Below are 26,135 nucleotides of genomic sequence, written 5' to 3'. Positions count from 1 at the left end.
TGTTTGCAGAAACACAAAGACACAAATTTCTCTTTCCGGTGCATCTGAACGCACCTTAGCACCTTAATAAATTATAGATATTAGACTATATTAGTGTAATTTAGATGCAGAAGTAAGTTTAGATTGTGGCCATAGTTTAGATAACTTTCCAAGTGTAGCCTGTAGGACAGCAATGCCATGTGGCATTTCTTTTCAAACAATCTATCAACTGTATGAGAAAGAGCATCCTGAAGCTAACTTTGTTGTTGTGAGTTTCTTTGGGAACACTGGCAGCAGTTTAATTCGCAGACAAAGACACAGCTTGATGTACACTTTGGTTTTGTCTCACCAGTGGTAATTTTGTCCCACTGGCTTCTCACCATTGTCCCTTCCTGGCTTGCTACTCTCGTTTTCTTTCTGCTTTTTTCTCACCTTCCCCCTCTCCTTTACTCTCTCTCTCTCTCACTCTCTCACTCTTCCTCCCCGCTTGCGGGACTTCTGTGATTCCATTTGAGTTGTTTAACATGCAGCTGCAGGCCGTACAAGCTCACCTGCCTCCCTTCACTTTGAACCCCGGCGCTGGTCGGCCGTCCAAATAATACAATCATCTTCTGCACTAATTACCTCACGCCCACGACAGGCTCTATATCGCAGCTGTTCTCACCACACACACACAAACACCGGCACACACACAAACTGGCATTAGACAGACTGCTGGTCCAAATGTAGTGCAGATCCACATGAATACATGCAGGGCTTGTATATATTTACTGGCTTCACACATACAGGCATTCAGAGTGCACAATAAAAGTGTGAAAACTATCATGCATGTTTCCATACACCCATAAATAAATGCACACATCACAGAGTGATGCTCCCATGTGCACACCTGTGGATAAGAGCTTATGAAACCAAAAACAACAGTCACATTAACACGTATAGGCACTTATTTGTGGATGAATGCATGTGACTTTTAGATGCCAGGCGAGTGATGATGAAAGCTGATAGATTTAGAAGGCTGCATAGCATTCACTGGGTTCTCACGCCATACCTTCACACTGCATTGTCTCATATACATGATGAGATCCATGTGAACCTGGGAACATTGGGTACAAGCACAGTGATGCACACATGTTTTTAAGCGTGCATTGCTACAAACAGAACATTAAATTTACATATGCATACAATGACACACACAATCCATGCAGTCATATAGAAGAAGACACAAATATTGTGTGAGCTACAGTTCTGCAATAAGGTTGCAGAACTGTAGCACGTGAATTCGGTGAGCTGTCTAAATAGTGATAGAAATAAAGTGCTGCATGGGGCGACAGTACAAGTACAAGGTCATTTCAGAGGAAGAGAATGTCATAAATGATTACAGTTGATGCTAAAAGCCATTAAGAATTACTGAACAGAACTCTGAACACTTCCACACCCTCATAACCTACGTTAGCACTTTAGCGAGTGCACCCGGACCACTCAGATCTCTCTCCGCTCAAATTTGAATACCATGTTCCAATTACAAGAGACGATGCAACTTATTTAGCACTGTTAGAGGGCAACAGCATGAGATCTACTGGTCCATCTAACTTTGCAAACTTGGCTGTTTGTTGCAGCCCAGAATAACCCTGTTGTATATTTGTTCGATGCTTTGACCGGCTATGTTGTTTAAGACGTCACCCTGTGTTTTACAGCCTCAAGCCTACGTGGTTGATTCCACATTATAGGCTATATAACTTAATGAGTCAAGTGTGAACTTCATATTATATGTTTACAAGTGGAGAAAGTGTGCCAGTCCGGTGCATCTGGAATCTCAAGTAATTAATACAAAAGACAGATGGTAATTAAAACAAAGACAAAACCAAATTATTCTATTAAAATGCTCTCATGTTTCTAAAGTGGCTGCAGTTAATATTTTCATAAAGTGGATCAATTTAAACGATGGATCCAATGATAATGAGGAGGGAGTTGCAGGACTCTGCAGTTTACCTCAGCTCTATTGAGTTTTAGAACATTGCTTTTTTCTTGTTTTTTTTAGCCCAAAACTTTGCTGTTCTATCTCACACAGGCTCGACCCTCTCCTGGACTCTATGGTTAATACTATGTTCCAATCATGTGCGAGATTCACCCACTCAAATTTGCGCAAAGGTAGCTGGCCAATCATGACATGCCTACCTGAATATGTGCAGACCCCACAATCATGCACCACACGCAGCTGTCCTTTTCTCTTCATAAAATGGTGATTTTGCCCACAGGTAAAAAGGAATTTGTGTTTGTCAGTTGTGTTGTACCTGATGTCCCTTTAAGCATAATACATCTACATGTTCCCATGATCCTGAAAACTCAGGAAAAGTGGTGTGCAGGGTGTCTATTGCTCGTTTTTCAACTCCTGCAAGGTTAGGCCATTGCTCCACCTGTTCGGTTGCATACTGTCTGGGTTGAATAGGACCCCCTACCTCTTAGAAAGAAGTAGGTGGGCTACAGGGCGTTCATTCATGGCGTTACACCCTCTGTACCACTAGAGATAGACCGTGTGAGATAGTAAATGCAGTTCTATTAGCACAGGCAGAGCCCTCTATGTAGGGCCCCATAGCTCTTACAGCACCCGCTTAAGAGAGTGTAAGATGGTTGACAGTATTCTATCTTGTATACTGTGGGTTTCACACTTATTCAGGTAGGTGCTTCCTGATTGGGTTGCTAGGTTTATCTAAATTTCAGAGGGCAAATGCATGCGTGTGACTGAAGGACACTAATACCCAACGGTGTCCAATAAAGGGCTCTGCATGTGCCAATAGAACTGGGGTAACAATATTGTAACTTTTGTTTTGGCTCCCTCTCGTCCCATAGCAGCATTTTTGTCTGCAGCAGGCAGTGATTTTTATTGCAAACACTCCAAAAACCCACAGTACACTACCTACCAATGCAGCATCAAACAGCAGACACACAGAGACTACCTGGTGAATACAGTGGAGCCGTTAGTAGATAAAGAGCCAGATATTTCCCACAGGAGTTGGTGGAAGCTAAAACATAGCTAAAAGAGACTGGATATTGGATGCAGACTGACATGCAGATCAAAGCCACATTGGGGTTGGATGCAGGTTGTAGGCTGCCCAAAAGATTTTAATCCCCGTCTACAGTTCAGTCTGGCTTTGGTTGTAGTCCTGTTTGTTTATTCTGAGTACCTGACAAGCTGAGCTCCAGATTACAACATGTAGGCATGCAGCTCAATGAAGTGTAGGAGTGTGTTTGGACGTTTATGCATGTTCATGTGTTGTTTTCTGTGTATATAATCTGTCTATCATGCAGTTGTTGTTGCGATCAAACATCCTGACCTCTTTCCTCTAGGCTGCTAGGTGTGAGATAATCCTGATAAACACACACACACACACACACACACACTCACACACACACACACACACACACACACACACACACACACACACACACACAAGTTGACAATGGTTTTATGTTTTTGAGCTGTTGTTTATCCTCTCTAAACTGTTTGCTTGATGTCTGTGTTATTTATGTTCTCTTAAAAGCTCCAGGTTCAGTCTCCTCTTGCACCACCTGTGAAACTAATTCCTAAAACTGATTTTGTAGTTGCAACCATTAAAATAGTTGATGTATCAAAAAAATCCTACCCAACACTTTGGTGGAGACATTTCTTCAGTGTGATGCACCTGGCATGGGGGCGTCTTTACTGTCTTACTCCAATTTAAGAGATAAATTTGTTTTTTTTACTCCAGGACTGATGAAAACTTTTTGCAGTGTCATTGTATCATTTCTAAATAATTTTCTGTCTGGAAAAAGATGACTTAAATATGTTTTCATCAATTCCTGGAAAGGGGCCGTGTTGATTTTTGTAACTCGGAGAGTAAAAATTGTGCACTTTCAGTGAAATGAGGCTGTGATGAAATTGAGGTCATAGAGATTCTGTGGTGCAGAAATGATGTTAATCTGTAATTGAGAACATCTGTCACAGTATTTTAGATGATCACATTCTGATCCCTATCTGAACCTAACAGTCTGTCAGAAGATAGATCAAATAGACGCTGTATTCACATACCCCAAAATATGACCTTTTTCTCACCGTGTCGCCTCCCTTCAACCCTGCCTGAACAATGTTTGCAGGACACATCAAAGGAAATGAACAAGGACCCATTTCAGACAAAGCCCAAACACAAAGTTGTTTGTCTGGGGCTGTAACTCCTCCTCGTGGACAGGCTGAAGGAAGGTTATATTACAACTCACACATTTAGCTTCAACATACTCTCATATACACTAATGTGATACCTTTTATTGATCGGCCCGGGGGAAATTTTTTTTTTTTTTTATTTGCTTGCCTTCCTCCGGGGACATTAGTATGCAGAGTCAGCAACAGCACAGTAATTTTCACCAGAGGGGTTTTAAGTGTCTTTCTTAAGGACACTTCAGGATATAAATTATTTCTGGTACGAGGACTTGAACTCTTACCTTTAGCTGAAGGACATGGATCACTAAGCTACCGTGACCACTGCCTAATCCAGATCACTTACAAATTTTACACCATCACTACATGGGAATTCCATTATATATATATATATATATATATATATATATATATATATATATATATACCTAGATATTCTTTGCTGTATGTTCATCACTTGTCTTTTGGATAGGATCTCCTGACCACAGAGCAAAAGGATGCAATGTGTCTGGACAGCTGATTTTCGGATTGTCAGATGTTGGACCACCCTTATACCCTTCTTCCTAACCTCTACCAACCTACTTTAACTCCCACCTCATCAAATACAGACACTTGGTCAGTGGCCCTCAGTGTCAGATACCAATACTCTGAGGAACCCTTTAGCTCTGCTATGAGACTCACTGGGTTATAACATTTTTTGACACTGGAGCAACTGCAGAAATGTCAAAAGTGAGAAATTCTGCACAAGGTGGGCAGGAGGGGAGGTGAATGGGTCAAACAAACTCAAGCCTTTCACCTAGTAAACAGCTGTTTGTGTCCTGGGTGAAAAGTGATTCAAGTTATTTTCAAAACAACAGAGTCTGCTAGTATATGTAGCATACTACGCTAATTACGTATGTCATGTGCCATATGTCGTGTATGCCATATGATGATGATTACATGATTACAAGACATTAGTAACAAACATACTTATTAAAAGCCAAACCATAATGTTTTTTTAAACCTAACCAATAACCTTTTGTTGCCTAAACCTACTTGAACTTGAAAGCTTCCTGTGACAACTGAATACACGCAATTCACGTAACAAGTTTAACTACTCATACTAGTCATCTCCAAAACTGATACTGGAGGCCTAAAGCATCAGAAATTGACATGTAGATGAGTATATTTGGTATTTGATTAGTTGGGATCAAGAATACTTTGCCTCTATCTGCCAATGTCCATTGCACAATGACCAACATAAAAAGCTGATATAACACATAACACATGGACATTAGGATTATAGGTAATTACTACATAATCAGCAGATCAATAACAGGTATATTGTTGGATTTTTAGCTGGATTGTTGGATTTTGTACTCCCACTTCATATTCTGTTTATTTTTTTCTACTTCTTCTGGCTCCTGCACCTCCAGCTGTCTGAGGAGATGGCATTACTCTTTGAATTTTCCCCATCCCCTGAGGCTTCTTCTCTTTTGTTCTCCATGTCTTAAAAAAAGCTTTTTTAAAAAAAAAAACGTTTTTATTTATTCATTTTCTAATCCTTGTCTTCTTCGATAGCTTGTATGGGGTAGGAAACTGTTGTTAATGTAAGCCCGGAAAGACCATTGATACATGATATGTGATAAACAATTAAAGTTGACCTGATTTGACCCACAGTGAGACTTTTTATATCAGCCCTCCCAAGATGATAACCACAAAAGATACCATTGTTTTAGTGTCCTTGAATGACCCACGAAGCAAACAGAAACACAGCAATGGGCTGATCTTTCCAAAGACTGACTGTATGCTTTGGAACATGGCTGGCAAAAAAGGTTAAGTATATAAGCAATATGTAGTTTTCGGACTTAATTATGCAAAACCAGCAGTCTGAAAAGATAGACTAGCAACATGGATCTGGGCCCATATTGTTCAGAACATGTCTCAGAGGATAGAAAGAGATAACAGTGGCGGCTTATGGCCAGCAAATTGACGGGAGGCTGGTTGGGTTTAGAGGTTTATTCAGGCTTTATTGAGGCGATGGCAGTGTCCCTCATGCCTGGGGCCAACAGGGCCCTTAGGGTTAGTCAGAAGTAGTGAGTGAGAGAGAATATCTGAAGGTTTACTGTGTGCATCCACATGTGGCTCAAACTTACAGAGTGGATTGCAGAGCAAGAGAATGGGATGAACAGTTTGAGGAAATGTGTGTGCTGTATGTGTGTAGGGTTTTAGGAGGGAAAGTATATAGCAGAGGTTTACCGCTGGGCCAGCAGTGGGACGTCCAGACAGTCCAGCTAGAGTTCTTAGGGCCGTTCGCCATCTGAGTGCCAGCCATGACCTCTTTTTTCCCTGCGCACAGCTACAAAGCCAACCAGGTCATGCGAGAGGATGAGGTGATTTATACACACAGAGATATGGACAGAGCAACACAGTGGACACAGTCTAGAACATGAGTGGAATGTGTCATGTTTAAAGATGGAAAATACACATGGGATACAGATTTTTCTGTTTGCTATGTTTTTTTTTTTTGACACAGTATTATGGCCTTGATTTTATATTTTTTGTTGCGTCTAAAATAATTGTCAGAAAACTAAAATCCACAGCAACTCAGTAAAAAAAGAAAAAGTAAATAAATGTAAACATGAACAGATTTAAGATGCACCACAGTTCAGGGCCTGCTGTAATCCTCTGCTCACTCATGCACACACACAGACAAAAAGCACGCCTGGTGTGTGTTGCGTGTGAGGCCGATTGATTGGATCACTTTCACCGAGCATGCAGATTATATTGTTAGGTCACCAGGAGTGTAGACCAGGTCATACCGGTGCCGTCTGTTAGAGAGGGACACGAAGAGGTAGGCAGAGACAGACAGAGAAAAAAATGAGGGGAAAAAAAAAGTGGACGGGCAAAAGATAAGTGAGATCACTCAGTTATTAGACTGGAAAACAGTCTGGCAGAACAATCACACACTTGCACACACAACTCAAAACCGCTACACTCCCTGTGAGTATGAATATACACTGAAACACACACACACATACACAGAAGATGCAGTTGCAATCTCACATCACAGCTGAGGAGCTGCCTATTCATCTGCACATAAGAGGACAAAGCGAGCGCACTGCACTCAGGAAATTGCAGCCGCGCAATTTACAACCGTTAAGCAGCAGTGGAGGACACAGTCACATACACACTCCTGCACGTCCATCACACACACACACACACACACATGCACACATACACACCCACACTGGTGCTGGTTGTTTCCCTGCCTTGGTCTTTGAGCAGTTCAATGAGGGCTCTTTTCACGAAAGTGAATAGCCCCTCTGATTCCCCTCTGTACTTTGTGTGTACGTGTGTGCATGTGAGCTGGTGCGTTTGTGTGTGTGTCAGACTTGTGTGCACATACCATGTGTTTGCGTGTGTCATCTTCATCTTTTGTGTGGGCCCAGCTGAGGGGTGAGAGCTGTTTTGCATGTGGCTTGGCCTCACAAACGAGCTGTTCAGACTTGAGTTTTAGGCCTGAGGGAAGCTTTTGAGCAAATTGATCCTTCTTCGCTCTTTAACTTGGACCTGTGACAAGCTTACCTCAACCCACAGGCGTGAATTCATCCTAATAAGTGTGTTCTCACTGTCATTATGCTCAAAGGTCACTGATGTAATGATAAAAAGCGAGGATTTGGTTTAATTTCTCGCTGGATTTGACTCCTTGTGCAGAAAACTCTTTCGCATTGCTGTTGCTGGATTTATCCGATGTGGTTTATATGTTTCCAAGTTAAAATGTTTTCAATTATGTATACCATTTGGTGGATGCTTTTATCTGAAGGGGCTCATCGTAACATAAAAGCATACTTTTAGTATGTACTCCTTACCCTGGAATCTACCCACTGAGCTAGAAACAACCACTTACAAATAAAAGGTTCTTTCTCCGTCTGTCTGTTTGTTTGTTTGTGTCTTAGGAAATAAAGTCTGTGCACTCTTTAACTTTCTCTGCCCACTGTCAAGCTGTCTTTTATCCTCTTTGTAGAAGTAGGTCTCCCTCTAGTGAGAGGTATTTGTAATAGGCCAGAAGAGTAAATGTCCAAATATCACAAGGGATTGAATTATTATAAATACATACTCGGCCATCATCTTCGATATTTCATTGGATGACAAGAGCAATTACAATTCTATGAATTGTTGATTCTCATTTTTTTCTTTTTCTTTTTTCCACTTTTTTTTCTGACCTCTTTTCCACCAATGCTTCTTCCCCTCTTCCACCCTTTCTCATCTGATTTTCTATTTTACCAATTAATTTCAACTCACCATCCTTTTCTACATCCATTACATCTCTGTCTCTCTTCCATCCCTCTCCTCGTGAAATCCCAATCCAGGTGATAATTTACCAAGGTGGCCAGGTGTTCAGCCTCGCCAACCACCTCAATGGCCGTGTGGGTTTCGTGGCCACCATGCCAAGTACAAGTGCCTCCATCTTCATCAACAACACCCAGCTGTCCGACACTGGGACCTACCAGTGCCTGGTCAACAACCTCCCAGACAGAGGGGGGCGCAACATCGGCGTCATTGGGCTCACTGTGTTGGGTAATTCGCCACACTTCACAACAGAATGTTTATTTTTAAATGTTTAAAAGATATGTAGCAAAGAACATATTCTTAAATTAGACAACAGCAATGATATTTCATCTGATTACCAGTATTTTACTGTTTGAAACTGTCTCGCTTTTTGATTTCCCACAAGTTGTGGAGCTCTCAAGACAAATAAACAACACAAATTTAAACTCAGTAGTCATTATTAGAAATTTTAGGAGGTTTACACTTTATTTTTCATTTTGTAATTAACCAGAATAACCTTTTGAGACACAAATTTTGAACCATTTGCAAAAACGCAGCATGTAAGCACTGTGAGTCTTAAGCTTTTTTGAATATGAAATTTTCTCTGCAATTAGGAAACATTAGATTTTCTTTGTATAGTGTTTAACATGCTGCCGCCCACTCTCTCCATCTGCCAGTGCCCCCCTCAGTGCCAGCATGTCGAATTCAGGGCACGCTGGATGTAGGCAGTGACATCATGCTGATCTGCAGCTCAGACGAAGGCATTCCGACGCCATCCTACTCCTGGGAGAAGCTTGATGCACTGCCCAAGCTGCCGCACAACGCCATGCAAGGTATTACTAACAAGCTGGCCGTCGGAGTTCCCTTTTGCCCCACCTTTGCTGGTAAATCCCACACACATAGCGTTGCTCAGACTCAGCAACAATCCCACCATCACCGCCACCTGTCATGTGCCAGGCCCAAACCACTGCCCGTCCAAGGCCCAACCCCCCCACTGACCCTGCTGAGGGGTGAATTTGGATGGATGGAGTGATTCAAACCATGTGTATTTGTGTATGAGTGTATGAGAAACTTGTTTGTGTGATTAACCCAGATTACTTGTGGTGTTGTTTTATGGTCTTCCTCATTCTCTCATGCTGAATATCACTTATTCCAAACACTTGCCATTTTTTGTACTGGACTGGTGCAATGGTGTTGGCTAAGTTTGATAAGAGGAGCAGTTGTATTGGAGATGTGTTTGGTTTTCAGCATCAGAGAGCTCTGGTGAAGTGGACTCTCCTTTCTTTTCCAGCTGTGCCCATTGCACAGTCAAATAATCTTCATCACCAGTCACTTTCTTTGTCTGTACACTACTGGTCAATAAAAGGCTAATATACAAAATGTAACAATCAATTGCAGATTGCAGATTCCCTTGACAGGAAAGTTTTGTTTTTTTTTTCCCTCTTACACATACAAACACAAATAATTAATGGTGACACTGGGAAAGGAATGTAAATGTGTAGGAGAAAAAAAACACAACATAATTGCACATTTAAGTAAAAAGCTATTTGAATAGATGTTGATTATTCAGGTTTCTGTAACCCAATCACCAGAAAACAAAACAAAAACAAAAAGACAGTGGCATTGTGCTGTTCTGCAAACCATAGACATGTTATATTTGTATGTTATTAATATAAATATTATTATTATAAACTTTACATTTCTATATGTTTCAAACCAAAACAAAACAAAACACTTGGTTATGTTCAGGAAAAAATCATGTTTTCACTTGAATTACCCAGTTGTGGTGAAAATGACAACTGAAAATAGAGCAATGACTCGCTAAAAACAACAGCATTTGCTGTTTGTTGGTCTTGAACAATAGTCTGCAGCTTGGCATGCCTCTCACCAAGGTGTCAAACCATCCATCATCCCTCCCATCTGCCAATGACAAAGTTGGCTCAAATATTATTTCACTTTAGAGATGCTGATTTGATGTAATAAGTATAAACATGCAAATGTATTGTGTATGTGGTTTGTAGAAATGTACAATGCCACATTTCCTTCTGGTAATTGCAGTAATATCTGAGGTGCTGAGTGACATGTCCAACATTTAACTGAGCTTCAAAGAGGCCAAATTTTAACTAATCATTAGGAAGGTTTCTTACATGACTCTTGGTGTATTCTGGTTACATTACTTTATCTTAATCCTGATTCTGTAAATTAATGCTGTATTAAATATCAACAATTTGGGAGATTGTTTTTTAAGATATTTTAATTTAAGCTGCAGGACAAAATCACATCCTGGAAACATCTCAATTTCATAAATACAAAATATTAAGACCAACTTAGCCTGTTTGTTGAACTTTGTGCTGATGGTGCTACAAGACTGGTTAAATCTGTTCTTATAATGTCTAACTTTTACATTGAAGAAGCAAACGTCCCCGGTATTTTTCACTGAGTTTTAAGTCGTTCTCTGCTGGTTGCATTTGATTGACACGGAAAAAAAAAAATCCTGGATTTGTCAGCGTCACTCTCTACCAAGTAGTTTGACACATAAAGCTGTGACAGCTGTCATGTCATTGTCAGGGAAACAGGTAAAAAATCTTAGGCCTTTTTGATGAATCCAGTAGTGTACAGCTCTATGGTTGCAGGCTCACAACTCAGCCCATTCATCATTTGTAGAAGAAAGGAACCTGAAGTTTTACTCTCTCAATGTACATTGTACTTCAGTTGCACAGATCATATCAAAGTTATATAGCACCCTCTGTTGGTAGGTTGTATAAATAGTTCAGTTGACTGAATGCTTACACTATAGGAGGATTAGTATAACAAACTGATCCAAATTTAATACAAATTATGATTGAGTTATCCAGTTGAATTAATTTTAGATGAAGTCTGATGCTTAACTTTGCAGAGTTTCTGCTGTTTTGATATGCATTGGATCTTAAGTTTGTGTGCTTTAAAATATAGTTGTGTTTTAGGCCACGATCCAAATGTCATATTTTTTTCTTTTTATTTCAAATTTTGCACCACAGACTGCAATAGATAAATGACCACAAAGGTCAAAGTGCAAAACGCAATATTATTACAAAGGTTAAAATCCAAATTGTATGCATACTCCATGCCATGCGTGTACTTTTTAAGGGAAGTTGCAGTAAAAATAAAAAGTAATTGATTTGGAACACAGCCTTTGTCACTGTAATTACTATGTGGCTCTGTGTGTGTCCTTCAGACCAGATGCAGGGCACTGTGACACTGAGAAACATCAGCACCAGCACCTCAGGACTCTACCAGTGTACCTCCAGCAATGCCATTGGCAAGAGCACCTGCCTGCTCAACCTGCAGGTCGTGGCACGTAAGTACACTGCAAACACTGCTCCTTCACTGCTGGATCCTTTTGCACTGTTATTGTCGTACATAGATCAGCTGACACATGGCTGTGTCTATTTCAAGTTTTACATTTATAGATAGAAAGTGACACTCAAACTTTGACGGAGGGAAATAAAGTTAGAAGTCGTCTCATTGTGTGACACTTCTCAGGCAGACAAGCCAAACATAAACAAAGACAAACTAACAATACAACCAAATAAATGACAAGAACAGGACATCTTGCAGATAGTAGCACCCCACACGCCTGCACCAATTGTAGAAAAAGACAGACGGTTGGTTTGGGGTCATGCTGGGTCGGACAGTTTGGATAGCTTGACAGAGAGGACTGTACCATGGTTCGTAGTCTTTTTTTCCTCATCTGACAGTGTGTGACAGGATGGCTTTTAGTGCCAGAAATACAAGCAGACAGACAGCAGAGTGCTGAGTCTGTCATTCAGAGACAACAGTGGGTTTCAGTCACTGCCAACACGGTGCAGATGAAAATGCTCCTAAAGAATAAGTGTTAAAAAAATATTCTGTTTCATCACTGTTTTTATTTTACTTTACGGTGCTAGATTTCTCTTAGTCTCTATTCTTACCATGGGATACAGAAACTATAATTTCATACTAAGGGACATAGTATAGCTGTTGTCCACCAAAGAAACTTTGAGTATCTTATGATAGCAGTGGCACATCCTCTCACAAATTATAGAATGGAAACAGTGACACTTTTAAATAGCTCCCATTAAGTCAGGCAACACTTACCTTTAGGTTTGAATTTGTAATTTAAGAGTTTTAGAGTAGAGTTGTTGCTGAACAAAGATTTGATTGCTACATTTGTGTGTGCGACATTGAAATTCTTTGAAAATGGACACATGATCTTTAAAACAAGTTAAACAGCCTGATGTGTTTTCTGTTTTTTAGTTTCCTGTAACCCATCCACCTCCCTGTTCAGCTAATGCTGATCCCGGTTGAATTTTGATTGAACTTACCATCAGTTATGTGGCAACAATTGGTGAAACTTTCTCCCCCTGCCTCCCTGTCTTGCAGCTCAGCCTCAGAGTGTGGGTCTGATAGCAGGCACTATCGCTACAGGAGTGCTAGCTGTCATCATCTGTTCCCTGTTAGTGGTGGTCACGCTATTCTACTGGAAGAACAAGAACAAATATGACGAGGAGGAGATCCCCAATGAGATCAGGTTTGGCTGCGTTTTTTGGCTTTGGTCAATTGCGGCAAAACAATCATGTAGTCTCCAGTGCATAAAGAACATTCATTAATATTAATGGCTGTATTGGATGTAGTAACTTGAACATGGATTGTTTAGTTACAAATGGTTTACAGACTGGCAGGGTGCAGACTTAGTTTGCAACCCAATTGACAGAATAAATATTTGCTTTGTATAATACTGCTTTTCACAGATACGTTGTTGTTTGTTTTTTGTTTTTTTTTGTTTCATGAGTTGAATTTGGACATTTAACTTATAGCAGATATGTTTAAACTCTTCTTTATTCTATTTTTACATTTTAGTCTGTTTTCACTTTGTCTTATGTTGTGGTTATGGTTAGGTTTAAGCACAAAAAGTCACTTGGTTAGGGTTAGGAAAAAAATGTGTTTTGGCATAAAATATCTGGTTAGGTTACCACAAATGTGGCTGGAAATGTGTTGTTAAATGTATCCTGTTTTGTGGTTTGTTGGTCTAGAGCAGTCATCCGCAGCTTTCTGCTGTTTGGCAGCTATCTCACTAAGGTGTCACAAATCAAACAGAAGATCCACACACTGAATTAAAAGCTCCTGGTAAATTTTGATTATGCAGTGTGTCGATGTAACAGATTTCTTCATCATGCATTTTAAAATCATCATCACAAAACAGAGATACATTAACGTACTAACCCATATTCTGGTAAAAAAATAAAAAAATAAAAACATTTAAAATGTATCATTACCTGGAACACAAAAAATGTAATTTATAAGATCAAATGTGGCTGCAGCTTAGCCTGTATAGGAAAAACAACATGCCCTCTCAAGACCCGTTTTTCAGAACACAGAGTAACATAAAAGGAGGTAACATCAATGACATGCTTTTACAAAGACAGGTGTTCATCCTGTCACCTAAATTCTTAAACTCAGATTTTGATCTTAAACCATTGTTTGTAATTGGCTATATTTTGAGAGAAAAAAAGACAGAAGGTTCATTATCTTTTTTCTGTTTTCTTTGTTTGTGTTCTCCTGTTAGGTCCCACACACAGGTTTCAAACTGGTTTCTCTCAAAAACCTTAAACCTTGTTGGAAGATAATTTAGACTTTTTTTCCCTTTTTTCTATATATGATGATGATGATGATGATAATTATTATTATTATTTATTTACTTATTTCATTTTTTACCTTTTCCATGTATTTGTCTAGGTAGTCATTCTTTGTGATTAGTGGGGTTTTTTTGTGTTTTTTGGTTTTGTTTTGTTTTTGTTTTTTGTTTTTTTTTTTGGGGGGGGGTGTTATTTATGATATATATTTGATGTAACTTTTGATGTTCTGTATTCAGTACATTCTTGTACAGTATTGGTGTCTTTTCAATGAGACATGTTCTGTCCCCCATGTAGAGATTGCCTTTCAGCTCTGCTCTGATTGGCTTAATCTAATTGTTTCAACCTGCGTGTGGACTGACTCTTAATCAAACAAATCACAATCACCTGAGATATGAATGAGCTTGTGTCTTTATATTGCTTGCTCTGCTTTGTAATGATGATTTGAAAGTGCCTGACAAAGCTCTCTGTTAGATCTAAACGTCGCACAATTATTTACATGGAGCTTTTAATACAGTGTGCAGATCTTAGGGTTGATTTTTTTAACAAGCACCTGTAAAAAAAAAAAACAAAAAAAAAAACTTTTTTTTCTTTTGGATTTGTATGCTCTCCACCTTGCTTGTCACTTAGGTGTCACACCATCCACCATCCCCTCCCTTCTCCTCCTGAAATAAAACTTAGCTCATATACACATAATCTGACCTGTGTCAAACAGACAAAAGGTTTGGAGATTTAAAATGTTTTCAGCATCACTGGCTAAAGGGTCTGTTCAAATGAGCACCAATTGCTGCCCCAATCACTCGACAAATCGTGGCATTTGTCTCATTTTAAGCTAAAATCCACATTCACATAAAGTTTTCACCCTGACAGCTCTGATTTCCCCAAAAACTAACACTGACAGGAAATCACAATGAATACGATGTCAGCCAGATTTATCAGGAGCCAAAGTCATCTTACCAAAATTAATCAACACAAAAAATAACACCCTTTATTTGAGCAAGGAATGAAAAGACAGAGAGTTAAAAGCAGTGGCATTCACTGCATATTTACTGTAAGTGTATCTACATATATATATATATATATATATATATATATACATACATAATCATAAAGAAATAAAATAGCCTGTCTTGTTCAAGATCCTATATGATCAAAAGTCAGATTCCCATGTCTTTCTTTTATAAGGCAGGCATATAAATACAAGGAAAGTATGAAAATGCTCAATCCACAGAGAAATGCAGACAGGCCGTATTCAGAAACCTTTGCTTTTAAACATGCCATCAGTACATCCTTGAAACTGTGATGTCACAACAATAATATATTAAGGTAGAAACTGCAGCTACAGTCATTTAGTGGCTGCAATGATGGTGCAAGGACACCAAGAGCGCAGATGTGGAAGACCTGGAAATGCTGACCAATCAGAGCAGACTGGGCTTTTTTGGGAGTGTGGGGCTTAAAGAGACAGGCACTAAAACGGAGTGTTTCAGACAGAGGGTGAATACACGTATATGCAAACACACTGTATATTAAAAGTTAGGTGTTTTCTTAACAATACATAAAAACAGGTTCCAGTATCAACCTGAAATACAAGTATGAACTTGAACCTGAAAATGAGCATGATATGGAACCTTTATTTTGTTTGATTTTTTTGGTGGGTGAGATTATTGTTATTGTTATTATTATTACCCTCATGCAGGGTTTCCAATTACTGTGACCACCCACTGTATATTTAAGAGTCAAGAAATAGATCTAATCAGAGCAAAACTTCATGAAAAAGTAGCATTAAGATTCATAGTGTATTGCAACTTGACTGCATAAAGGAGTGCATTTAATTTTTAATGCTCCAATAGAGGATTTGTGCTAAATATTTGAAGACAAACTAATTGGTTATCTTACGGCTATCATTTCTAATATCACTGACATCTTCACAACTCCTGCTTATATCTTCTAAACAGAGAAGATGACCTTCCTCCCAAGAGGTCATCATCAGTAAAGGCTTTCCATGCAGACGCATCATCCTCAGAGAACGACACGCTGACATCCACCAACACCTACAACAGCCGCTACTGGCACAACCCCAAGCCCAACTATGACACCAACTCCTACACACGCTACAACGGAGACACTCGCCAGACCTTCTCCACTGCTGCTCACGCTGCACATGGACATGGACAGGCCCAGAACGCAGGTCACGGCCACAGTGCAGTGGTCACAGCACCAGGCTCAGCTCCACTGTCCCGCCATGCACAGCCCACAACGGCAACAACAACAGCGTTCGCCAATGGCAGCCACACGCTCCCGCCACCAAAAACTTTGGTGGTCACCACAAACTCTGCTCCATCCCCTCCCGCCATGGTGCGCAGCAATGGCACTGTGAGCCTCAAACCGGTGGTGACGTCCACACATGGGCAACACACGCACTCCTACGCTGTGAGCCAGGCCACGCTGGAGCGGATGGGGGCGGTGCCTGTCATGGTGCCCGCCCAGAGCAGAGCAGGCTCACTGGTGTGAATTCAGCTTTGAGACTAAATGAGTGTTTGGTTGTGACGTTTGAAACCACAAATGAAAAACAGACAGAATATGGGCTGAAGCAGCCCGCTGCCCTTTACTACTGTGTCTTTCTGTATGTCTTGACCTCTACTTCTCAAAACAGACTGGGATTTTACAGTGCAGAGTTCATATTATGCCAATTTCTCGATGGACGGGACCCTTTGTTTTGTAGACATTGAATCTGATCATCCCCTTGGTGGATAGATTTTCCTGACCAGTGTGGTAGGACCTATTTTTCAACCGCTTGGATGATTCCACAAAGCTGGAGTGATATTTCCTCCAGATCTTTTTCAGGGCTGGATCATTGTGATGATTGTGGGGTGTTTTTTTTTGTTTATTTGTTTTTTTAAATTTGTCCATACCGCACGGTCAGACAAGCGCAAGCTTGGATTCCACATAAATGCATGTGTCTCTTATTTTAAGATAACAAACTGAATCCATATTATTTCAAATACTTTCTTTTCACACTTGTAATTTTGATTGACCATTGTGATAGAGATGATGAGGATTATATATTGAAAAGTGAATGTTTAAATGTCTGCTGGGGGTAACTTCAAGGATGAAAGTATAGGACTGAAAAGATGTAGGGTGAAATGGCCTTAGAAGTGTTGGTTTTATGGGTGCAATACATCACATAGTATACTTTAATTCACTGAATGCAAACATTTTATGTTTTTGCACTTTTCTGAGCAATTTTATATCAAAACTACTGTCTTATAAACAATAACTCAGTCTTACCAATGGCAAGCTTTACCCGTACAACATATATCAGTTTTCTGCACATACGCACTAATGATAAGTAAGATAGCACAAGCACTGGATTTTCACAACAGGAAGCTACTCTCCCCCTGGTTTGAAGTTGAACCTGCAGATGGATATTGTCATACTCTTTGCTGTGTTCATCCTTGCTGTTTTCCTAATACGGTTCATGTCACATCAGTGCTGCTTTCAGAAGACATGGGTGAGAGGATGTCTTATTTCATAAATGCTTTATAAAGAGACAAATATATATTAAAAGCCGATTTTTTCCCCCTTGACAAAGGATAACACCTATCATTTTCTACTGTACATATTGTAACTACAACAGTAGGCTAGATTGTGAATCAAAGAAAATACATGTCTGACTGATACATATTCTGCTACTCATGTGTCTTAATTTTAAAACACTTTTGTTACTTTAGACAACGAGCTGGGTTTGAGAGTCTGATTATGGTTTAAATTAAGGGATGTTTTTTTATTCATTCATGTTTAATTTTTCTAATGGATATTGCCATTCATAACAAGGTCTGGGGTAAATAGCTACAGCATGGCTCAACAAGAATGACCATATGTTTTACTAGAAATAATAGACACCTTTGCTGTACATGGTAGAAAGTAATGCTGTGTTTCTGACCTACTGTAATTATATTTTAACCAAATTTCAACAAACTGTTACAGTGTTCCCAAATTTAGCAATCATTTTTTGTTGTGCACTACCCGGATGCACAATACTAATAATTATTTTTAGCTTTTTGCAATATTTGATACAGTTATAAAGTGTTTTTATTATTATTATTATTCAAAGCAATTCCTCTTGTGTCAAATATACCTTTTAATTAAATGTGCTGTTCGGGCATTTTGAGTCTTACCAAGACAAATTTGTGTGCTAATATTACAAAAAGTGCTCCAACTTTAAAACATATAATTTCATATGGAAAATTTTGTATTTATTTTTTTTAGCCCAGATGACTTTACTTTTATTTTTTATTTTGAATTTGGGGACATTTATTTATGTCTTAATACTGTTAGTAGGTGTTATATTGCATTCAAAATAGTATTAATTGAATCAGAAAATTAAAGAAAAAAAATTTGGCAGCTAGTTTAGAGTAATTTTACCTTTGTATTTTACACTAGAACATAAAAACAGAATGCTTTCAATCATAACACATATTCAGATAACCTGAGCAATAAATGCTAGCTAAGATGATGCACTTTTTGATTTTAGTTGATGTCATACATTTAAGGGGACCTACACCCATTTTTAAAATTCATAGATGCTATTCCTATGGTATAAGATAGTCCAAAATTATTAGCAAGCATGAACAGCTCACTAAAACTCTAATTTGTTATGTCGAAGGTAATACATTTTTGAGCTGCTCCATCGAAAATAAGTGGTTAGAGATGGTCTAGATGACACTGAAAGAAGGGGAGTGCTCTGATTGTACTGGTTCACCTTGTGTTTCAAAATATGATTAATCTCATTTGGGTGTTAAAAAAAAACACATTCTGGGGGTTCACAAAATCAGCCATTTATTTTCTGTGGAACACCTTCAGACTTTATACTTCATAACATCAAAAGTTTGAGACTTACTTCTCTGGTGTCTGGCTATGTTCACAAATACTGATTGAATTCTCCTAGGTCATGGAAAAAACAAAATCAAGCCACTGAGCACCAGAAAACACTGGTTTTCCATCACAGTTTTTGGCAGTGATGGAGGCTTGCCTTTTACAGAGATATGGATCAAACAGTAATCCTGAATTTCTCCTTTTTTGCCTGGAAGTCATCATATAAATGTCTTGTGGATTATTATCAGTATTTTTTTTTCAAATTTGTTACTGCAATACGTCCTAGTCCAAATCAATAATCTATATGTTTGCTTATCTTCATACACTTGACCCCAGGGTGATCACAGCTATAGTCCTACACAGTGTTGTTATAGCCACATTTAGCCAACATGGGGGGGGGGGGCAAAGGCTCACTACTGTTTTTTTTGGTTAAATCCATCTGCACTACATTGATTTATAAATACAGTATTGCTTAAACAGTTCAGATGATCAAACATCCATTATCCTCCCCCTTTTTTTCCTGACTCCTTTTTTTTTTTTAAGAATAATGTATTCTGTCTGTGCAGATTTCACTCACCATCTCTCTCACTGTCCTTGCCCTGAGCACTGGCTGACAACATTAAAGAAGAACTTGTCTTCAAAGATCTCTGGCTTTATACTTTCCAGAGAAAATTTCAGGCTGGTAAAAGCTAAACTGAGATTATGCCATTCTAACTATGCCCTCTGTTTACAAGAGCAATGGAGGAAAGAGAGCACAATCGGTAGAAAACTACTGAGGCTTTACCCAAATTAAACAAACATCTCATCTTCCACCCAGCCATAGGTTGGCGTGTGGTACATAAGGTGGTACATGGGTTGTGTACATAGATGAATAATGACATGTGATATATTGCCAATAGTAAAACCAATCTGTAAATATGTGCAAAAATACATCTTGTTCTTACTGTTGGGTAAAAATGAAATAGGAAAAATAACACTGGAACTTGTAGTGAATAAATATTGTTAATACATTCTAGTTGGCTTCCTGCTCATTTGTTTGTGTTGCATGTTTTACTTGGCATGAAACAAATCCCCTGCCTGCTTCGTGTTTTGAAGATGAAAGTAGCACTGTAATGAATAACAATAACCAAAAAAAGAGAAGAAAAGCATTTTTCATCATTAAGAAACAGAAAGACTGTGCTTTATTTTCATTACATGTAGGTATAATGTGTACAGATTCTGCATAAAATGTCTATGTACAATAGATACCATCTTCCGGAGGAGCTGCTGAGGTAATATGAATAACATATTTCAGCCCTTGCTCAGCAAGCTTTCTATGAAACTCATTCATCGAGCTGCTGGTGCTCCTGCAGGCTGTTAAGACAGCCATAAAGACGGGAGCTGCACAGAATAACAATATGAAGAATATGCAAGTGTGCTAGTTTCTTCATGCTCTTGTGGTTTCTATTCCCAAGACAAATTGTGTAATACTGCAACGATGAAATGTCTTCCAAGTGAGGATAAGGACCCAAAACAGATACATGAACAGATACTTTAAGACGTACATTTTAACCAATTATCATTTTTCTTTTTAATGCTTATGTTTTATCTGCTTGCTCTTTGTGGTGCTTCTGACTCCAGCACGGATTACACTGTAAACACTGTAAATTGTATCCATGTTAGTGTGCACAAACATGAACTCTTTATGCTCATAACGGTCTGTTGTCCAAGTATACTTTGTCATGTTACACTGATACTTTATGAATTTGGGGCATTACATCTTGCACTGCCTTGCGCTCCTGATTATTTGGTTTGTTTAATGTTACAGGAGTGTGTGTGTTTGTCCTCTTTAAGTGGTTCTATGTTGTATCTGGGAGATTTATCTTTAGCCATGATTAATTTAACAAGTTTACTAATCTGTAATGCAAAGAAGTTAACTGAAATATCTGGACTGAAATCACCAGAAGCTGAAGTTTTTACATTTACCAGTAGGGAGCAGTGTTTATACACACATTGCAGACAGACAGAAATACATTCTTCAGTTCAGTTTCAAATCCCATCATAAGAGTTCAAGGTAATTCATTCTAAGCTATCATTATAAAGGACAAAGGTTTTCTGATGGTGGTGTATTAAGTGTTAATGGACTTATTTAAATTCATTTGAACAGGGGGAAATAGCTTGCGTGGACAGAGAATGTGTCTAAAAGTGATCTCAGTGGTGGTGGTTTCATTATTGCATTTCCATCAGTTTTCCTTTATTCTTCTTTAACTCATTTCAACTTTAAGAATCAACAGAAATGACGTTTGGGAAGGCAGGAACAAAATTAACTTCTGAGGACTGTGCTCATGTATATCTGAGTGTCTGTGTTGGTTCAAAGCATACTATGTGTGAGTGCATACTCTTAAATAGAGCACTGGGGTTAATAATATTCTTTTCTGAGACCTGAATTATGATGAATTAAGGAAATATTCCTTTTGTTTCTTCTATATTCTTCCACCATATATATATATGTGTGTGTGTGTGTGTGTGTGTGTGTGTGTGTGTATGTATATACAATCCATTTAATAGTATTGCACTCCTTGTGAGTGGCCACTGGGTTGCTGGCTGAAGTCAAGGTTTCAGACTTTGCCATAAAAGCTCCAAACAAATAAAGCAATGTCCTAATAAAAAAAAAGATAGCATATATAGCACACACACACACACACACACACACACATATGTATATATATATATATATATATACACATATTGTAGTATTTTTCTGTGTTGCTTGCTGTACTTGTCATTATTATCATTACAAGGTCCTCTATTAGCTCTGATAGATGTCTTTGAAGATGGCTGTGTTAGTCTGGACAATATATTTTTACCTCCTGTGAAGGCTGACCACAGTAGAAAGCTTTTAACTTTATTGAACTGTCAAATGCTACCATGTGCTTAATGGTGGACACAAAACCTCTGTGAACCAGGAGCAAATATCTTAGTATAGAACACTTCAGACTGATTGAGGCAGAAGTCCCACCTTTCATTCTTTCTTTCTTTTTTATTGTTTCTTTCTCATTCATTTTGATGTTTTATTGCAAATTGCATCCTTATTAACTTGATAGTGACAAACCTTTTGCACACTTTTACAGCCAAGTCCAGTTGACAGATAAAGATACTGCCTGAACTTATGAGAAATGTCACAATTAAAAAAAATGAGTGTCCAAAGAAAAATAGATGAAGCAGTAAATAGAATTCTAGGTTTATGATGCCCAGGTTATTGACATATGGACACCATTCATATGTCTTGAGAAATCTCATTATGAATTATAATACCTGGATGCAAAACTGGATGCAGTTGCTTTTATCATTAATCATAAAATTACAGCACTGCAAAAACCTTTCAACCGCTAAGCTTTTATCTTAATTAAAACGTGTGTTATATACTCTGAAATGGAAACACATTTTGCATGAAATAAAGATGAATGGTTTTCAAAATCAGGGCAAACATAGTCTAAAAAGCTTTAATGGAGTCTTGATGGATACCTTAAGTAGGAGTTATGCATCCAAGGAAGGCACAGAAAATAAAAAATGTATGTATGTGCATTTGTGTATGTGTATATTCATCTCAATAGTCCTGTTAGTCATTAATCTGTGATTCACTAACTGAAGCTGAACAACAGAAGTGAACAATGTCATGGGCAACAAATTAAAGAGAGAGAGAGAGACTGAGAGAGAGAGAGAGAGAGAGAGAGAGAGAAACCCATTTCCCAGCACGCTGGTGAGGTGACCAACTATGGAGCTGAATACAGCCAATCAAGCCTCTCTGGTTTGCAGGCTGAATGCACAATGCTGTTTCTGAGAAATCACTTTAGACATCCATTACATGGTCCTATCTAAAACGTTCCCTCCTCTCTGGCATTGTCTAAAGAGTAGCCATCCCATAATAGCCCTGAGCTTTAGAACTGGCTCACCGTCTCACTTTCTCTCTCTTTTTGTCTCTGTCAGGCCTTTTTGTGCCTCTGCTGCAACCACAAAACAGTGAAGTCCAGTGTGTCAGTGGGTCCAGTGGGTTTCAGTTCAATTTGTAAAGCTAAAAGTGTGTCCAAAAGCAGACATATTATACGATACGATATGATATGATACACTAATGAGTGCACATGCCATTGTCAGGACACCATTACATTTACCGCTCTCCAAGGTGCTGATCCTGATGTTCCCAAAAGATTCACATATGTCCAGTCAGTGCTTCCTGGTTGCTGAGACTTGACTTTTCCTTTCTAGTCTGACTCTACAAAACAAAACAAAACAAACAAAAAAAAACCAAACAAACAGTGAGGTTGCCCTGTTTGCCACAGTGTTTCTGCTTTCATTTGCTCTTGGATTCTACATTCACTAGTGGTTGTTAAAAGAACTCAGACTTCATGTTACTGTAATATGTTTAGGCTATCACTATACTCTACTATCTTGTGAACGGACAGGCAAATTCCAATGTGCCCCATTTTTAGTTTTTCACAATAATGCATTCTGTTCCTTCAACGTAGCCACTGAACTTACATGCACTTGGCATAGAAACCAACCAACAAACCAAACAACCAACCAACCAACCAACCAACCAACAAACAAACAAACAAACAAACAAACAAACAAAACAATCTTGCAATAAGTAATCCATCACTGTGAATATTATTAATATTATAAGTTAGATGGGCCATGCATATTTTCATAGCTTTTTGAATCAAATGAAGCAGATTTGAGGAAAAGAAGGAAAGAATAAAAATAAAGAATTAAACAGAAGTTTTATCTAAAGAATTTAATCAATCAATGCAAAAAGTGGTAGGAGTTTTATTTACACAATGAATACAGTTGTGTGCACATACAATGGCATAGATGAGGAGAGAAAGAAACAAAACAAGGAGGAAGAAGAAGCACCAGTTAGTTTGATGGTTATGTTGTTTTCCATCTGATAGAGTTGCAGAAGTTCTATAGATGTTGTTAACTCCTGAGTCAGAGGTCACAGCAGTCAGTCTTGGAGAAAATCAGTGGAGAATGTGGTAGAGAAGAGAGAAAAAAAACAGGGTGATGAAAACAGATTAAGCACAGTGATGGACAGGTTGGAGTTTAGAGGAGGACAATGGCACAGAAAAACAATTTAAACTTGGATCAAGAGTTTAGTGGGGATGGATACAAAAAAGTAACTCTAAACTTTAATCATTTTTAGAGCTTGGAAATATATACTGGACAATATCAAACGCCCACTTCTAAAGCAAAAAAATAAAAACAAGATGACTTTATTGTTTCCTTAAGACACCAATAAGAAATAACATACAGTAAATATGCTGCAAATGGTATGAAATGTACTGTGTGATGCACTGCAGTCAGAGGGAAGGGCCGAAAAGAGACGACAGGGGATAATGTAAAAGGAATTATATTTATAAGCTCTGTCATTTAACTCTCTGCTGTAGACACTTTGGGTTACCTGACTTCTCAAGTGTGTCTAATGGGCAGGACAAGACCATCGCTTAAGGAACAAAGTTTGCTTTACATGTCAAACTAAAATAGTGACGCATTATCGTGGTCATCAAGGGTCATTGAATCCATAAGTCCTCATTTTAACAGTTAAGTGGTATTGTCACATATGGCCTCTCTGTTCCTCGCTCCAGTCACATTCCCACTTCCTCAAACCTCTTCTTTGCCATTCTCCACCTGTCCACCAGATGCCCTCTGACTTTTTCCCTCACTCCCACACCCAGCCACCTCTTCCTGCCCTGCAGTAACCCCTTACCCTCTAGTCACCTGACCTGCCTTGCTCACCTCCTCACCTGTTCCAGCTTTCCCCATCAGCCCTGCAGATCTGTAAAGAAGCTCTTTTCCACTCATTCTCTGCCAGTTTGTTCAAGTTCCTACTGTATGTTGCCGCCTTTGCTTTCGAGCCATCTGAACCCAAACCCTGACCTGATCTGTTCTTGTTTTTCCCTTGTTCCTGGACTTTGACCTGTTTCCTGTCCCTGACCTGCTCACCAGCCTTGTTCTCTGGATTTGTTTTCCTGTTTGGACTCCCAGTGTGGAACCCTGCCTGCATTATGAATCCTGTACCATCCTGCCTTCCTGTAAGCCTACATATACCTTCACTTTGCAAGTATATCCCTGAACTTTGCCCACCTGTTTTGTCTGCATTTGGATCCTATCAGCATTGCCCCACACTTACCAGTCAAGACAGATATACTACCATATAATCTGTTGAGATGAAACAATAATAATTCCTAAACATAATTATAAATAGTTTCCTGGACATTTTCCCCCTAGCTTCTTAAAGATATTTTCCTTCCACTAATTCCTTGCAATATGCACAACATTTCTTGCCAAGATGCTAACTGCCATTCCCCCCATGTTTTAAAGATAAAACAGACCAGTTGTTAGAGGTTCAAAGGTTTTAATACTTGTGAAAGCTGTATGAATGCAGCACAAGAAAGTAATGTCTGTTCAGGTTTCAGAGGTTTTTTTTATGATATCAAAATATTTTTAAATTTAATTTAATTTTAAATCTGGAATGTGATGACCATCCACCAACTGAACATGTCTTTGATTCTTACCCAGCTATGCATGGATGCTAACTTTTGATATGGTTATTTGCATATTGTATTGCCATAGTTTTATTTATTTTTTCTGTCATATAAACATCAGATGCTTTATTGCAAACTTTTTTGTGTGCAAGTATCCCATAGATAATTTTGCCTTTCCTTGCTCTGGAAGTGGAATAAGAAGACATAGAGAAACTCTCATCAAACTGATCTGCAGTTTTCCTGTTCGCATAGAGACCTATAGAGAGAAAAAGCCTGCTGGCGTGTAAAGCCCAGAGTGAAGATCTACAGTTCCCCCCTGTCATCTCTCTGAAACACAGACATGTACTGCACATGAATATGGAGAAAAGGGAGGCAAAAGTGTATGCTGTACTGTAAGTGCAATGTAACACACACACACACACACACACACACACTTCTTTATATGGTCACACTCACATAAATTCAAACACTTTAATTCTCAAGATGTGCTGAGTTTTGCCTCTGCCTCAATTAGCTTGAGGCACCATATAAAAAATTCACAGTGCGTTAAGGATAAAGGCATTTTGTGAGGGTGTGTGTGTGTGTGTGTGTGTGTGTGTGTGTGTG

The 26,135-nt window shown here is 38.8% G+C and overlaps 1 protein-coding gene across 1 annotated transcript in view; it reads left to right on the top strand.

Moving 5' to 3' along the window:
• igsf11 (immunoglobulin superfamily member 11) overlaps positions 1–18,070 on the top strand; it is a 109,296-nt gene extending 91,226 nt beyond the window's left edge. Inside the window, exons 4-8 of the mRNA XM_042486841.1 lie at positions 8,524–8,731; positions 9,160–9,315; positions 11,697–11,819; positions 12,884–13,031; positions 16,089–18,070. Of these exons, the coding sequence (XP_042342775.1) occupies positions 8,524–8,731; positions 9,160–9,315; positions 11,697–11,819; positions 12,884–13,031; positions 16,089–16,644 (1,191 nt within the window). The 3' untranslated portion in view covers positions 16,645–18,070. The remainder of the gene's footprint in view (positions 1–8,523; positions 8,732–9,159; positions 9,316–11,696; positions 11,820–12,883; positions 13,032–16,088) is intronic.
• Positions 18,071–26,135: the final 8,065 nt, after the last annotated feature.

The sequence above is a fragment of the Plectropomus leopardus genome, chromosome 5 (assembly GCF_008729295.1).
Source record: "Plectropomus leopardus isolate mb chromosome 5, YSFRI_Pleo_2.0, whole genome shotgun sequence".
Lineage (NCBI taxonomy): Eukaryota > Metazoa > Chordata > Actinopteri > Perciformes > Serranidae > Plectropomus > Plectropomus leopardus.
The sequence above is the reverse complement of the archived record's forward strand: the minus strand, read 5'-3'. Positions and strand labels throughout refer to the sequence as shown.